At 40.5% G+C, this 16,143-nt stretch overlaps 2 protein-coding genes across 2 annotated transcripts in view; one reads left to right on the forward strand and one right to left on the reverse strand.

Moving 5' to 3' along the window:
- The window catches only part of LRRC19 (leucine rich repeat containing 19), a 68,031-nt gene extending 60,000 nt beyond the window's left edge, over positions 1–8,031 (forward strand). The window contains exon 4 of the mRNA XM_085641334.1: positions 1,309–8,031. Within this exon, the coding sequence (XP_085497460.1) occupies positions 1,309–1,643 (335 nt within the window). The 3' untranslated portion in view covers positions 1,644–8,031. The remainder of the gene's footprint in view (positions 1–1,308) is intronic.
- Positions 1–16,143, reverse strand: part of IFT74 (intraflagellar transport 74) — a 508,298-nt gene that overhangs the window by 367,357 nt on the left and 124,798 nt on the right. The window contains exons 6-8 of the mRNA XM_085641333.1: positions 15,619–15,679; positions 13,986–14,045; positions 9,021–9,082 (exon numbers count right to left, since the gene is read on the reverse strand). Coding sequence (XP_085497459.1) covers positions 9,021–9,082; positions 13,986–14,045; positions 15,619–15,679 — 183 coding nt within the window. The remainder of the gene's footprint in view (positions 1–9,020; positions 9,083–13,985; positions 14,046–15,618; positions 15,680–16,143) is intronic.

The raw sequence follows: 16,143 nt of genomic DNA on the forward strand, positions 1-16,143 counted from the left end.
TTATGGTTAAACCTTTGGGAAACGGACGACTGGGGAATATCCGTCTTCAGCAGTACGACAGATTGGTGAGCGAGATACGTGCCCTTTGGCAGACTTTAAGAAAGTGGTCATTTTCACGCCTCAGCCATTTAGTGCTTGCAGTCTGTCTCTGGGTTACATGACTAGGTGTAGTTGGCAGTTGGTCGTTGTGTATTCCTCCTAGACAGCCACACACATTAGAGAGCTTAGGTTTGCCTGGATGGACCATTACTGGCAGGATGGGAGGGCCGAGCTAGGCACAGCCCCACTTACACTTGATTAGGCTCTGTCCTGCCTTTACACAAATGATTTAAAACCCCCTGCAGTTAGTCTGAAGCCAGAGCCGGGAAGGCAGGAATCCTGAGCACTTCAAAAGGAATCCTCTAGAAGTTTCTTCCAATTCAAAGAAGTCACCATGTATAAATATTGGACCTCAGAATTGCAACAAATTGCAGGGGGAAAAGTGCAAAGGGTAAAAGGTTTTCACCTGTAAATTTCAGTATAGAAGGCAGATCCCCAAATATAAAACATCATTATGTCTGACAGACTCTTCTTGCTGCAGTCTACTGTTGTAGTTTGATCAATAACCCATAGAGCCAGCAATCGAGCCATGCTTTACAATGTTTTTTCACAGTTTCACTGTGTGCTAAACCTGCACATTTGCAGGTTTTGCATACAAATGGATATCCAAGGCATACTGGAGGGAATAACTATGTTAAAAATCAGGCAAACGTCATGCTCACCATCTTATATCGACCAGCGAGGTGTCCTGAGCCTAATATCGATCATCAAAGGAACAGTAGAGTATAAACAGTTTTTATGGAAACATTTTGTGATCTGTGCTAAAATTACATATTTCGTTGTGAAAACTGCATTACCTATGAAAGCCCACACATACTTGATACTGCCAGACTCTATGCATTCAGGGAAACATTTATTTTGCTAGCCTACCAGAATTTATGTTAAATCATTTCAGAAATGCAAGAAAATATTGAGCAATTTGTTTTTAAAGACTATCTCCATATTTTTCATTATATCTTCAAACTGCAGTGAGATATTGATGCAGTGTTTGCACCAGTACATAACCATAATGTGTCAAAATAAATGGTTTGTATTGGCGCACATAAACATCAAAGAAGTGCATGTGTTTAACCATCCTAATGCTAATTATTCATAAAACGTTCCAGTACAGAGGTGCATAAATACCCCAGCAGTCAGCATGAATGAGTGTATAAATAACTGGTTATGGTGATTATAAATAATACAATGTTTTTTTTCTCTCACATTAAGCCTCAACTACGTCTGGTAAAAGCTGGAACTTCCTTGCAGGTGTAGTGGGAATCGTCCTGGCAACTTCTTTTTTTATTTTAGTGGCCATAAAGTTTCCAAAATGGTACAACTACCTGGCCAGCTATAATCACCATCGCCTGCAGGAATACCAGCCGGACATGTTTGACCAGGAGTTTACCAGTGATATGAGCACCGTTCCACAAACGACACCGTCAATGCTAGATGAAGATGACTGCATGGTTGTGTTTGAGCAAAAGAGCGTCTTTGTGACAGATGATGATGGATTTATAGAAGACAAATATATTGATGTGCAGGAGATAACTGAAGAGAGTTAACACAGTAACTCAGCAGATTTGGATAACCACTTCAGCAGCTGCTCCACGTGCCGTATACACTTTTAGTAGTAACAGTCTTATGTTCACAGTGGTTCTTAGGAGATCTCCCATAGGGTATAATATTGTAATGTTTTCAATCACATATCTATTAACGTCTTTGCAAGCAACAGTAAAACAACTACTAGTAGTCAGGACACCTTCTGAAGCATCAACTGCCATTCCAATATGATGTACATGTCTGGTAATTTAACACGAAGCACAGGGCCTGAAATGTCGTTTTTTGTTCCAATTTCCTTTCACAATGTGAAGGTGCATCTTCTACAGGCGAGGTGAGAAAATAATATGCAAACATGCAACAAGGCTTCCTTTTGTTGTGAGAACTGGACAGACTGGTGAAACTATAATAAAAACCAAAAGATATTTTGCTTGGCCTTTAGTGTATGTAAGGATGCCAGATAGAGCAATAAGACATCGTTCTCCATAGACTACTGAATGCGTACAATAAGTGGGTGCAGCATATGTGAAAATCCTCAGACTAAGGACAGCACAGGCAATGGGAGCAACCATACAATACTGTGTAAGAGTATGTCAATCCTTGATTTGAAGACACCAGAAAAGGCAGAAGTCTTTTGAGATCACACATTTAGCAAATATTCACCCCCTGCATTAGGACAGTGGGAAAAATATGCCAGACTCCGATAAGGATTTATGCTTATAAAGACATACTTACCAACATTCTGTAAACCAAATGAGGGAGGAGTTTTCAGTTTTCAAATTAGTATAACGATGATGTCATGACGAAATGTAGGCTTTTGCTTGTCCTCTTTTTTCAATATAGATATAGAAAGAAACCCAGGAAAAACAGTCCCTGTGCCTGAACAGCTGTGGTCTTCCCAGCTCTCCAAAGGTAAAGGGTTTCCTGCAAAAAGACATCTAGGGCTGAAGCCTGCGTAGCACTCCCTAATCTAACTTCACAGCCGGCGCTATTGGCCTTCCAAAAGCACTCTATGCCAAGAAATCTGTGCATTCGCCTGTTGGCCAGCCTACCATAGGGCCTGCTGCATGTTAACCCCTCGTCTCTTGCTTCTCAGGACTGACATCCTAAATTTCACAGAATTCCCCCTTAAATCTGTGGCACACATGGGACTAAAGGCACACATGAGAAGGCAAAAAGCCTGTGGCAGACCCCACTGGGGCACAAGTTTCCTTTATATTCCCACTTGGCTCTCTCCAATCCTCTGGTCCTCATCTCACTGTGCAGCTCCCCTTTTTACATGGTAGGCAAGTGGACCAATGTCGTACACCCCCTTGAACCAGTTTCGCATTTTAGTCTTTCACGTTTTCGTATTGCAAAGACCATGTTTACCATGCAAAGACAAAACTCCAAGTTTCAGAATGTAGCACACCTATGGCCAGAAGCCAGGAGTGGAAGAACGTAGAATGCTCTGTATTTGAACATCTTAAATTGATGGGCTCCGGTAGCATTTGCTTCTCACTATTATAGGCAATGCGCTTTTTTCTCACTTCTGCATTTAGCCCCATGGTCAGTTTGTATTCCCTCTTATCTACATCCTGCATGCAGCTTTTCTATTCCACTAGTTTCCCTCTGTGAAGGAGCGAGAGGCCCACACACCCAGTCACTGGGCTCTGGAGCCAACCCCACCATTGCGATCTCACAAAAGCTGGGCAGATTGCTGCTCACAATGCTCCCACTCCAAGACAGCTTATTAGGCTGCATCAAAATTTTTATTTTACTCAGGACTGTGGACAGGACCCTGTTCAGCCTTAAAAAAGCTGTATGGGATGGGACTCTTAAATACATACTCAGTAGGAGTAGTGTAAAAGCTGCAGCTTGAACGTCCAAATTGTCAATATTGGCTTGTGTTCCAAGGAAGTGGAGTGGGTGACATCTTCCCAACAGAAACTGAATGCAACAAATGTCATTTCATATACTACACAAAACAGCTACTTCAATGGCTTTGATTACAACCTTGGTAGTAATTCCATTTCATATGCAAATTCTCAAGTTGTGCAGTCTTTGCTTAGGGGCTAAGTGCACATTTTTTGTTTTTCCGTGGGCAAATTGTCAACAGGTAAAACCTGGCAAGAACCTTGGCAAAAAGTGAGAAATTTTGATTTGCGCATTGGCACGCCAGGCTTAACAAATCAGGACACCAGTGCACGTTCCAAGGAGCACAAATTAGAATTTTGCCTTATTTGCCAACAAGATTATTTTACCTACTGAAGACATGAGGGCAGATAGTACAGGGTGGACAATGTTCACATCTGAAATAGCACATTTGCAATTGGCTCATGGGCAAGTACCGTCTGCCTTAGGAATTTGCCTCTGAAACAGAAATGGCATTAAGGTTATAACAACAGCCTCTATGGGATCTTAAAACCATAGCTTGAGAGGTGGAAGGTTTATAAACAAAAGACACAACTTACAAAGACATTTGAGTGTACAAGATTAACTTGACTGTGCAAACTGTCCTAATATACGAGTGGAATTCTCAAAAGGTGAATTTGCACTTATCCATTTACCTCAGGGAAATTTTATTTTGCAAAGGTGTGATGCTGAGCATGAGCATATATTACCCTGGGGGCATGTGGTAGGGTGTTCTAGGGATGCCCTAGAACAGTGGTTCTTAACCTTTTGAGGATCCCGAACAGATCATTATTGGAATTTGGGGACCTCCACTGAATCATTATTGGAATCCGGGAACCCCACTGAGTTATTACTCGAAGTTGGGTATCCCGGCTTAATCAGTTTGGATGATATGACCCTCAAAACAATACACAAAAAATGCAGAAACAGACATTCCTCAAACAAATACACAAATATGCAGATAATTAAATATGTTTTTATTTAAAAAATATTAAACATTTAAATTTTCATTGTAATGGGACGGTTGGGGTTTTTCTAAATCCAACTGAGGCGGCCCATTGTCCATACTGTATTCTCTTTATTTTATCTGCAACTTTCAAACTTATCTATCTGAGGACACCAACTTAATTTTTAGATCCAGCTGCAAATTCTTTTACGTTTTCTTAACTTTCAATTTTGCTTCTTTATTTACATAAACTTTATTAATATAATTTAATTTTCTAAGCGTTCGCGGACCCCTTGAGTAGGTGTCATGGAACCCCAGAGGTCTTCGGATCACTGGTTAAGAACCACTGCCCTAGAAAGTTGTGGAACACCCACTATCTCTCACTACTGTTTTTATGGCCCATTCCTGCACTGGAAATAATCAGAGTTTATCCCTGTCAAGGGTTAGAGCAAATCAGCATCCATGGTGACAATAGGACAGGACATTTTTTTAAACTAGCGTGGAAGTAGTTTCTATATAGTAAAAAATATTTTAGCTAATAAGAAAAATGTATAATTGCACTAAGCATTTTCCCATGTAAATGTGTACACTATGTAAAATTATGCATGCAGACAGTGTATGCATGGGTGTAATTCACATAGGTTTTCACGTCTGGAAACCTGTGACTGACAGGTTTCCCGGCATACTCTTAGGAACCTTTGTGAAGTAACTTCATTTCGCAAATCTGCACCCATGCAATGGTGCGTGCAACCCTGTTGATACAGATTTGTAAGTGACATTTATGGCTTCCAGTCTCCCAAATGAGCAAACCGTCGCAGAAAAACTGACAAAGTGAGCACCATTGGATCACATATATTCATCTCTTGTCCCTCAGTTGCTGTTTTTATGTATTACAAATTTCATGAGAAAATCAAATGTGTTCATGAAACGTTACACTGCAAGAACTAAGCAAATACGTTTGCATAATTATCATTTTAGCCAGGAGGTTGGTGGAAGAAGCAAAGTCTTTTCTGATACGGTGTAGATCTTACAGCCATTTTATGGGTGGTAGCAGTATGCCCTTTAAAGTTGCCACACTCAGTATACTAATTCATATTAAATCACTACTGCAGGTAATGGAAAATGCATTTTAATTCACCTTTTAAATTCAGACCCTTGGTGCATATTCTACGATCAAGTCTGACATTGTAAGCCTTTGTCCTTCAATTGAAATGCGGCTGCTTTGAAAATTTGACATTTTCTGTGTTAAATTGCCTCTCCTTACTCCAAATAATTCCAATAGATATTAGTTCAGTGTTGCTTGTACTTGTTGCTTGTACGAACACCTACATGTTTAGTTGCCTCGTGTGGTGGTTTAAATTAACTATTAAAATGGCTGTTAATATTTCACTTTGTAGGAACACCCTTTACTCCATCTCCCTTCACAGTTCCAAATTCTCGATGCTTTCTCTCATTTGTGTAAATTATTTATAGGTTTACAAAACCAGGACAACCCAGGCTTGTTTTTAAGGATACTAATGTTAAGAGTTTTATAACGAGAAAAATTGACAGCAGCGACTAAGAATACCTTCTTTGTTTTGAACAGCACCTTAAGAAGCGCATTAACCACATATGAGACCATTTTAACATTCGTTTTTAAACAAAAGTACAATAGGTTGTCACATTTAAAATGTTTAATGTTATCGTTCTTTATAATACAGCAGCATCACAAGGCTAAGAAAATAAAGAGTTATTCAAAACATGGGGCACAACTTCTGTACACATAGCCGTCACTATTGGTGGCGGCACAAAGAAATAAATAGACAGGAAATATAAGGAAAGACTACGTTTAAAAAAAATTACTGGCCTAATGTTCGAAACTCTTTAACAGCCGTCACCCCCCCCCCCCCCCCCTGATTTGCTAAAACAGTGCGGTTTGCGAAAAGGACTTTTGTATTTACTAAACACATTTATCGATTCAGAAACGTATTCCCGAAGCAGTTAATGGGTTCAGAAATTGATTATAAGTCGCTATTTGAAAAGGACTTCATGTGGGTTTCCCTTCCTAATTATGATTCGTACTCAGATGTATCTGTGATTTACAAGTGTCATTCCGATTCCTAACACTCGATCAGTTACTTACTCCCAAATTGGAGTTGTAGCTGATTCTGATTTGACAAGGAAAAGGGGTCCCCTTTGGACCCCTCCCCCCCTTCTTGCCTTTGTGAATGCAGAATAAGGATTCGGGGAGAATAGACATTACTTCACAGGCCCGCTGCCAACTCAGTTAAATATTTTAGAAGAAAACTTATTTTTTTAAACGCAGCTGTGTTCCTTTATTTAAGTCCATCAAAGACATCAAGATCTGCTAACCCTTGTAGGCTACCATCGCTGTGACTTGTGGCAGTTGCAGGGGTGTGGCAAATTACAACCTGCTTAAATAAATATTAATTAAACATGTCGTGTTGACCCCCTGAGAATTGGTATTTTGCGATTCAACGTATTTGCAAGAAGTCGGTTCACAATCTGCGACCACTTTTTGCGACTGGAATAACGGTATTTCAGGCCCCACACATCACTTCTTTGCATTTTACCTTCCCATGTGTCATCAGCGAACTACTCAACAACCATAAAGAAAGAGGTAGGAAATGTTAGGGCAAATGGTCATAAATTTCTCCGTTTCCTAGTGATGCCCCTAACAGCACTGGAGGAAAAATGGCATAATTCATAGAAAGTTCAAGTAAAGGAAAGGAGACCTCTCTTAAACTTAGAACGGCACACCCCAATAGGAACAAGCATTGGCATAGCCAATAGGTCTCGCCTTTGGGACCTTATAAGTGTTTAGCCATGCAACAGTTGCATAACTAAATACTTATAAGGTCCCAAAAGCGAGACCTATTGGCTATGCCAAGCGGCCGTGCGGCCGCAAAAGTGAAAGTGATCGCGATCACGATCAAACATCAAAGCAGCCGTGAAACCGAAAGTAATCGCGGTAAAGCGTTCCGCGCGTGTCCGCGCACATGCACTGTGGCTCTAGGCTGGCCTGGTAGCACTTTTTGGAGCCCTCTCAATAAGTCTCGCCAGACCATCGCACGCGCTGGGTCAGGCGAGACCTAAAAAGCAGTAAACAGGCAATACTGGTTGCCTTGTTGTCAAAATGCAATTTCTACTTCTACCTTCGCACATAACAGCACTGTTTTTTCTGGAGTAGAAATTAAAACAATAGAATAAAGTTCAAGTAAAAATTGCTGTGTTCTCAAAATTTCCAAAACTTAAATTACCGCACAAAAGTACACTGCAGTCTTTCTCTGATTTTGTGCTTGTGATTACAAATATTTGGCTACTACAGCATTAGGTCTACTTGCTTCTCTACAGGTAAAAACATCTGTCTTACAAGGAGGGCACTTCTGTAGTAGTGAGCAATTTAAATAGAGACAATGATCCGAGATTTGGAAGAAGCATCCTTGGTTTGGGAGAAGTTTGGGCTCTGCTCTGAGTGTGTATGTGATGGTCTTTTCCGGAGTCTGGAGGCAATTTCTCGACCTTTGTACTGAATAAAACATATCCAAAGACAATATGTGTAGTCGTATGTTACAAATATGGTTAAGATTGTGATTATGAAAAAGCATGTTATCAAGGGCACTTGTTTTCCATACATGCAATTACAGACACATTTAGACTTGCAGTACAGCTCTTTTGTGTGTGATTCCTATTCGCAGAGGACATTTTTACTTTGTGATATTCATTCAAACATTCAACAATCAGCTAACTTGACAAATAAAGGTGGCAAATAAAAACCTAACTGTTAAATGGATCAACATAGTAGCAAAAATCGTTTTTTGCACAATCCATTCTGTTTGTTGGCCAGACTTTGATTTACTCAAACTACTAAGAAAAAGCACTGAGATACGCAGCCAGAGTACGGTGCAATACTTTGGGTTTAATTTACAGTTGGGTTGTAATGAAGAAGCCTACGATTCCTGAAAAACTGTTAAACCCAACTGTATGGCTGAGAGTCATCTATTTTTGAGTATTTTCCATTACGACCCAACTCAACATAAGGTCCTTCAGCTTGGATAGAGCGACTGTACCTGCCTCATTTTAAGAACAGGTGGATATGAGTGAATTTCTAAAGCTGTTTCTGGGAAGGGGATCTCTCTAAAACGTATAGCATAAACATTTCGAGCATGTTCGTTCCATAAGTACCGAAACCATCCTTTCCATCAACAGTCTTTCTTTTCATTGGCTCTACTTTAGATTGTGAAATAAGAACCCCATAAAAACCTTCATGTGATCAAAACCCTGAATTCCCTCCAGCACTCAAAAGATTAACAAATGGTAATCCATGGTGGTCTTGCCAGAGCAACATTGCTATGTCTGTATAGCGCCAATGACCAAACAAAGCCATTTATAAATAGTCATCACTCGTGCTTGAATTGCCACTGCTGGCACGTAGTTGAGACCTCTGGTATTGCTCGAAGGAACACATCTGGCATACATTTTAATTATGACACTTTTCTGGTACAGCAAAAATTTACAATTAATGTATATTCTATGGACTTACGCTTGTCGCTCAGTAAAAATGACATCCATACTTTGTGCTTCTCGGTCGTTGTGAGCCTTGAGCTGTGATGACATTAAGGAAAGGGTAAGTTCATACAGTTATGATGCACAACGTCCAAATAAAATAGCAGTGGAAACATATAATCTGGAGCCCATTAAGAAATTATGCATCAACCCTCTCAATAAGGTTATTACATATTGCCTAACAATATTTACATAAATTTGCATTCCCCTCAATTGTTTTTTTGCTGTCACTTCTACATTTTAGCATCTCCAGTCTGCCCAAACAAATCCTTACTAGTCTAAGTAACATCTCTGACATCAAAGGCCAGAATACACTACATATAAGGTCTACGTGAAAGGATCAGAGACAGCGACTCTGTCATCATGGTTCAGCTGCACTTTCCATTCCGAAAGCTATTTGTAATGGTAATAACTTTGTTGCTGTTTGACAAATCTGCACGAAAGTTTGCACAACCATAGCAATGTAGGCTGAAGTTAAGCACGTTACTTTTTACACAGATTGATGCAGGGGGCAAATGCTAAGGAAATAAATGGGGTCAGGGAAGCAAAAAACATCAATTTTCCTGTTCAATTCCTAAAGGTAAATTTGCATTCACCTACAGCAATGAACATTGAATGAATTTACACCAGACTTGGAATGAAAGTTTATCTTTACTCAGAAAGCATATTTGAGTTGATGTAAATTAGTACAGTAGTTTTTGAGAGATTAGAGTTTGAAAAATGTATTTTGGGACTGGAATCGGAGAGTTAAAATGCTGATACAATTCTGCTGTTTAAAATTGCGGGTCTGAAATTCGTAAATTCAATCATATTTGAATTGGAAAAAGGAGTGTGACTTGCTGATGAAGAGATTCAATTACTTTTTCGGCCACCTTCAAACTCCTGAATTCACAAAAACTTATATATCACAGAAAAGGAGAGACCAGGTAACTAGTTCTATGCCGCAAAGGGTAGCAGCATGGAAAAATTATGATAAAACAGCTTTATGCAAAGTCAGGGGTTTTATATATTTAACCACCCCTGCATATCCAACAGTGGTGTAGTGTGTGGCTCAATTCTACTGATTTTTGCAAGACGGCGCGGTGACTTAATCTTTTTTATTTGAGACAGCTTCAAGTGTTCTTTTATTTGTTCAACTCTCTCCCTACTATGTTCACAAATATTGGGAAAGAATTGAGAACAAGCATTGGCAAAGCCAACAGGTCTCGCCTCTGTCAGTGCTTGTCTGCATTCAGCCGCCACTGCATCAACACGTAGATGGCCATCTTACAAAGGTTCTTCAATTAAAGAAAGACCATTTCATCTTGGCAGCCGTGCCACCTATGCATGCCTTGTGACCTATGTGTGCGCATAAAGCCATTCTGGGATGGCCACCTATGTTTAAACAAGTCCTGGGTGCACAGTGACAAAGGAGTGCTAAAAAAAAAAAATCATTCCCTCAAGTAAGTAGTGCAAAGATACAACTCAGGCAATCAGAATACTGTGAGGGAAATGCTCCTGGGTGGGACAAACAAAAGAATAGGGAGCACAACCATTCAATCAAGAACAGACTAACCAGCCATGACCCAAAAACGTTATGTTATATATTGGAAACACAGGTATGACACAGGCAGCTAAGGCAGCCTGTAGCAGCTACAGCTAAAGCTGCCTGCGTAGTGGAGACCTAATAATGAGGCAGTGATGAAGGGGAATCTTTAACACTGCTTCTTTTATAATGTAGGGGTTCAGTATTCAACCACCTTCTTCAAGGAGAGCTTCTATTACATTATCAAGAACAGCATACCTCAAGGACAGGGGTATTATGTGTGCGCCTCCTCGTCTGCCTTTCCCGAGGGAATGGGAGAGGGTACGAAAAGGAGGTGGCAATTGCCTTCAGCTCTGCTGCTTTGAGGGCAACCCAGGAGACAGGCAGATTACATCTGTTCCATCTATGTGTTTTCAATTGTGTACATTGCACTTAGACAGATGTAAATTGCAGTTCCAACACTATTTGAAATTGAGAACTTAGATATCTGAGTCATTAGCCACAGGGCATGCATGAGTTACTTGGCTTCAATTATGTTATTTCCGGCCTTTTGCTTTGCCATTCTGTTGCCCTATCTAATAATGAACTAAGACTGATACCCAAGTAGCCCCCTTTCGGCACCTTAATTCTCAGGGTAGTGTAGCAGAGCGATCCAAGGCTTACGCAGGGTGTGGTGTAGGTTTGATACTCAATACAGCATGTAATAAATCACAGTCCAACCAGTGCTTTGTCTTACCATAAGACAAGTACACAATGATACACAGTGAATAATGCAGATAAAGTTATATATCCAGAGATTAGAGGCATCCCCTGCCTCATCTGTTCCCACTCCCACAGTCAGCTTCGGGTAAGTAGCAGCATCCCTGGCAATTCATTCTTGGGATTCGTGCTAGGTGCTTTATTCCTGCTTGGTAAAAAATGTGGGTGTCTGGGTGGACTCGGCCCTCAGCTTCCAAGTCCAAACTAAGAAGGTGGTGGGGACCTGCTTTGGAATACTGCGAGGGCTCAAACCTTTGCTAGGGTTTTTTGATCCGCCCACTCGGCAAGTTATCATCCAGGCCACCATTCGGTCTAGATTGGACTATGCTAGCTCACTCTACTTGGGGACAAATAAGACAGAGATTCTGAGACTACAGAGGGTTCAGAATGTGGCGGCCAGAACTCTGCTTGGCTTCCCAAGAACTTGCTCCACCTCATGTGCTATCCAATTACTTCATTGGTTGCCGGTGGCCAGACGTGTGGAGTTTAAGTCCCTGTGTATCGCTTTTATAATTCTGAAATCCTCCTCCCCTGATATTTTGGCTAACTTGCTCTTACCTTACACACCCACCCGTCAACTCCGGTCTCTGGGTCAACATCTGGCGGCTGTTACTAGGGTGAGGAGGGTGCGTGCTGGTGGGCGTACCTTTCGCACACTGGCAGCCAAACTTTGGAACGCTATCCCATTGCGTATTCGCAGTCTGAATAATTATTCAGCTTTCCGTAAGGCACTCAAAACGTATCTGTTCTCCCCCGCTCTAGGCCCTGCTGTTCTTTTTCTTAGTGTCTACTTTTTGCTGCTGCTAGCACTGGGACCCCCCATTGCTGGGGCAGCTGTGCGCTCTACAAAACCTCTTTACCTAACCTAACCTGCAGCTCCCTCTTAAAGGTCACCGAGTGTTGATCACTCTGGCAGCTGCATTCTTCAGGGACACCTACAGTACCCTTATCGTCTCCATGTTAGCACCTTTCTTCATGCCTCCTCTGAACAGCTTTTCCTAACAAGGTTTCAGCAGGAGTTCCAGATCAGTTTCTGACCTGGCGGGGAGGATGGTGAGCAGGGACCCTATCCTGGTGTTTTCAGAAGTTCTCCAGTCTAGTCTGAGTTTTAACTTTGCATTATGGTACTCGTAGTCCTGGAGTTAGAAGGGGTACTCAAAACTACTAGCAACATATTCATAGATAAATCCTGGACTGAATGAGCTTCTTCTGCACGACACCGAGCAACTTGCAATCTCTGGGATTCTTGATTATACCTCGCAAACCTGTGCCTGCCATGTGTCCCAGCATAGGGTGAAATACATTTCACTTTTTGGAAATTACAAAATTTCATTTCCGAAGTTTCACTTGTGTAAGCAATTAATGTTCAATGTTTAAATTATTGACTACTCATGCTGCCACAGTACTGACAGCCATAAAGCTAATACATCTATAGCCTCACTTGCAGCATGCATCACTGTCCAAGTAGTCAGACTAGAATAAAGCTCACACTGCATCGCTATCCTCATTTGTATCATGCACAGCCTTCTTTGGGGCCTTCAGAATGCATCGCTAGCTTCACTTGCACCACGAGCTGCTCCTATACCAGTACTAAGCATAGCACAGTGCTCTCTTATTGGAACTCTATCCTCACTTACACCAAGCATGACTGCTATCCCAAGACCTCCTCTGGGCATTCATAATGCCTCTCTATCCTGACTTGCACCATGCACTGTTATCTCAGTACTAAGAGTTCCACGGAGTTCTCACACTGCATCTGTATGCTCACTTGCACCATGCAAATCGATCTCAGCACCCAGTATGAAGATTCTCAAAAGAGATCGCCCTATGCATATATATCTTGGCTTGCAACATGCATAGCTATCCAGTTTTAAGACTTCCCAAAAATATTAAGGGCATATAAGTATCACTTACCCAAATAATTTCTTGCACGCCTCTTTCCACTACAACACCGTATATTCTACTTATGAACCTTTACAATGTCAGCATAGCGCCGGATTCAGATTACTGAATCAAGAATTATAGGAGGCGGGGAATGATACACTTGCAGTCCCCTACACCTCCATGCCTCCCACCATAGACATTTCAGCAGCTAAAAGCAGGTGAAACACCCGGTAGGAAGGGACGAAAACTGGAGGATTAATGTTCTAGTCATGTTTTGTATTAACAATTCCTCTGGTAATTCCTGAGTTTTTAAGAGGCCCATGGGATGCAAGTTGGAATGCCTCAGTATTCCCGCATCTCGGAAATGCAGACTCTGTTAAATATATACTAGAGCAACAATACCAATCGATTATTACAGTCAGTACATTGCTCATCTTAATATACAAAATCTCAAAGATAAACACCAAACAACATTTTAAATAACATAATAAGGCTTTACCCAGAAGCAAACCAATTGAATTGGATTTGTCAGTGCTTGTTTTACTAGGTTGGTATAAAACGTGGTAAAATCAAAGGCAGGATAGCGCTACCAGATACCTCTGCAGAGTTTTTGCATCTCTGGGAGTTAATAAATGCCAACAGAAAAACTTAAGTCGCATTGACTGTGCAGCACCATAAATCCAAAAAACTGGGATTTATTTTAAGGGCAATCTGTGAAGACCAACATTAACATAGTTAATGCACATATGTTAAGATAGAAAAATAAGTGCTTACCATGTTGTAATCATTCATGACTTCCTCCATGTCTGTATTAGTGTTCAGCTTATCTACCAACTAGAATGAGAAAGTATTAGAGGGACTGTTAATGGGCAGCAGAAAAGATGACAAATATCAAGATTTTAACTCTCAATAAAAACTAATATCTATAGTTTTGGGAAAAGATACAGCAATACAAGCAGATGTCATACTTTTGAAACTGCAAGTTAAGGAGGCGTAAGGCCTTTTTATTAGTTGGGTTAGATACAGCTTTAGCTGTCTCTCCAGGCTTATGTTATCAGTAACAAATTAATAAAGTAACACACTGTATTACGTACATAGAAAGGATCATCCTCTATCAGCCACAGTTTTGTTTAAGTGTAAGCCTCATATAGGTAGGACCACACCAATTTATGCGGCAGGGGCACACCAAGTTATGTGAAATAATGCTGAACATTTGTTTATAGTATTACTTCATTAGTTTATAAGTTTCACACATGGTAATACAGTCTGTGCAATTATTTTACCTCATTAGTATCAGTTTAACAACCAAATACAGAAATAAGCAACAGGAAGATGACCAGTCGACAGCGTGCAAAAATATACCACTACATTTTTATTAACTTTCACTCCGTTTGAGCTAAAAACTGCTTTTTTTGGGTTAAAATCTGCGGGTTATGCAAAAGATTATGGATTATGTGGCAAATGCGACAAAGGTTTAAGGGCTGTCAGGCAGTGTTTCTGATGGCATATAGCCCCTTTACATTTGTGTCCACATACCAGCATCAAGAGGCAAAAGCGTTCACCTTCGTTTTTTTGTTTTTTTTAGTTTCTTGCAGGCTGTTTAAGGAGGCTGCTGATAGCTGGGATCAGCTGGATTGACTCATACCAGCTTCAGTCTTGCTCTGCCAACCAAGAGTCCTCTATTGTTTTACTGCAATGCCATTTAGCCCTTTTACATTTGTGGCACACCTCAGTATCAACAGGCGAAAGAGCCTGCATTTTTTTCCATTTTTTTTTTTTTTTTTTTAAGTTGCTAAATGGCCACACATGTTAATAAGGTTGCTGCAGGGAGGACTAAGAACTCGACCTGTAGTGCTTGAAAGAGAGGATGCTGTCAAAAGAGGCGATATGCACATGCACATATTTTAATGTAACTTAAAAATTAGTAAACTGACACACTCATCTCCTTCATCATGACTCTCAGTGGCTCCGTATAAAAATCGAACAATGACGGTGGACAGTTTTATGTCCTGATAGACTTTGCATGAGGCAGTACGGGTGTCAGAGCAAGAATTCCCAGTTGTAACTAGCTGTTATCACTTGTTGAGGAAGCTATGCCTGGGGTAATAAACTTAAAACTGTAGGACTGGATTCCACCCACACATCCACAAACATCTTTACTGATCATCATCTGAGCAATGCTTGGGGGACATTTGACATGTCATTTCTCAATATACTATACAAGGACTGCAGTATAAGTCCACAACCTTGAACGTGGAGCAAAATGGGAAAACTAAAATCAAAACATATTGTAGTAGTGTGGACTTGTTTAGCAAATTAAAATCAAAACTGCACAGTTACAATTTTAATACATGTATTGCATATCTCTAAAAGAAATCCTGAAACATGAAAGTTTTGGCAAACATACCATATTGTAATCAGCCAGTTGTCCTTGATGTTCTTTTATTTCAATAGCAAGCGATTCAGCCCTAGATATGGAAGGCAAATTGTGAGATAATATGAAACACAAAAGATGCATCAATCTAAATAGAATAAAGGTAATTTGGTAGGTATTTGAGAAGAACTCAAAATATCAGATATTAATGAGCTTTTTCTGCAAACACTTGAAATGAAGCAGTGAGGACTATACTAATCATTTTAAATGTTTTTTGTTTGTTTTTTTAAAACTTTTATTTTTGAACTTTTGAGCGAACATACAGCATCAATCAAAGGTGCGACAATAAGTACACATTTCCATTATAGTGAATACAGTGGAAGTAGGGAGAACGAAACAGGACCAATCAGGCAATGTTAGCGTGTTCAGTAGCATCAAAACAGCGCCATACATCAAGCAGTTGGTTGCCTATAGAGGCTGCAAAGTTATTCTGTACCTAGAGGAGCCCATCCCACGTTCCCCATGCATCGATACCATGTTTCAACACTGTAGATCCCA

This window comes from Triturus cristatus, chromosome 2_2 (genome assembly GCF_964204655.1).
Source record: "Triturus cristatus chromosome 2_2, aTriCri1.1, whole genome shotgun sequence".
In the NCBI taxonomy this organism is placed as follows: domain Eukaryota; kingdom Metazoa; phylum Chordata; class Amphibia; order Caudata; family Salamandridae; genus Triturus; species Triturus cristatus.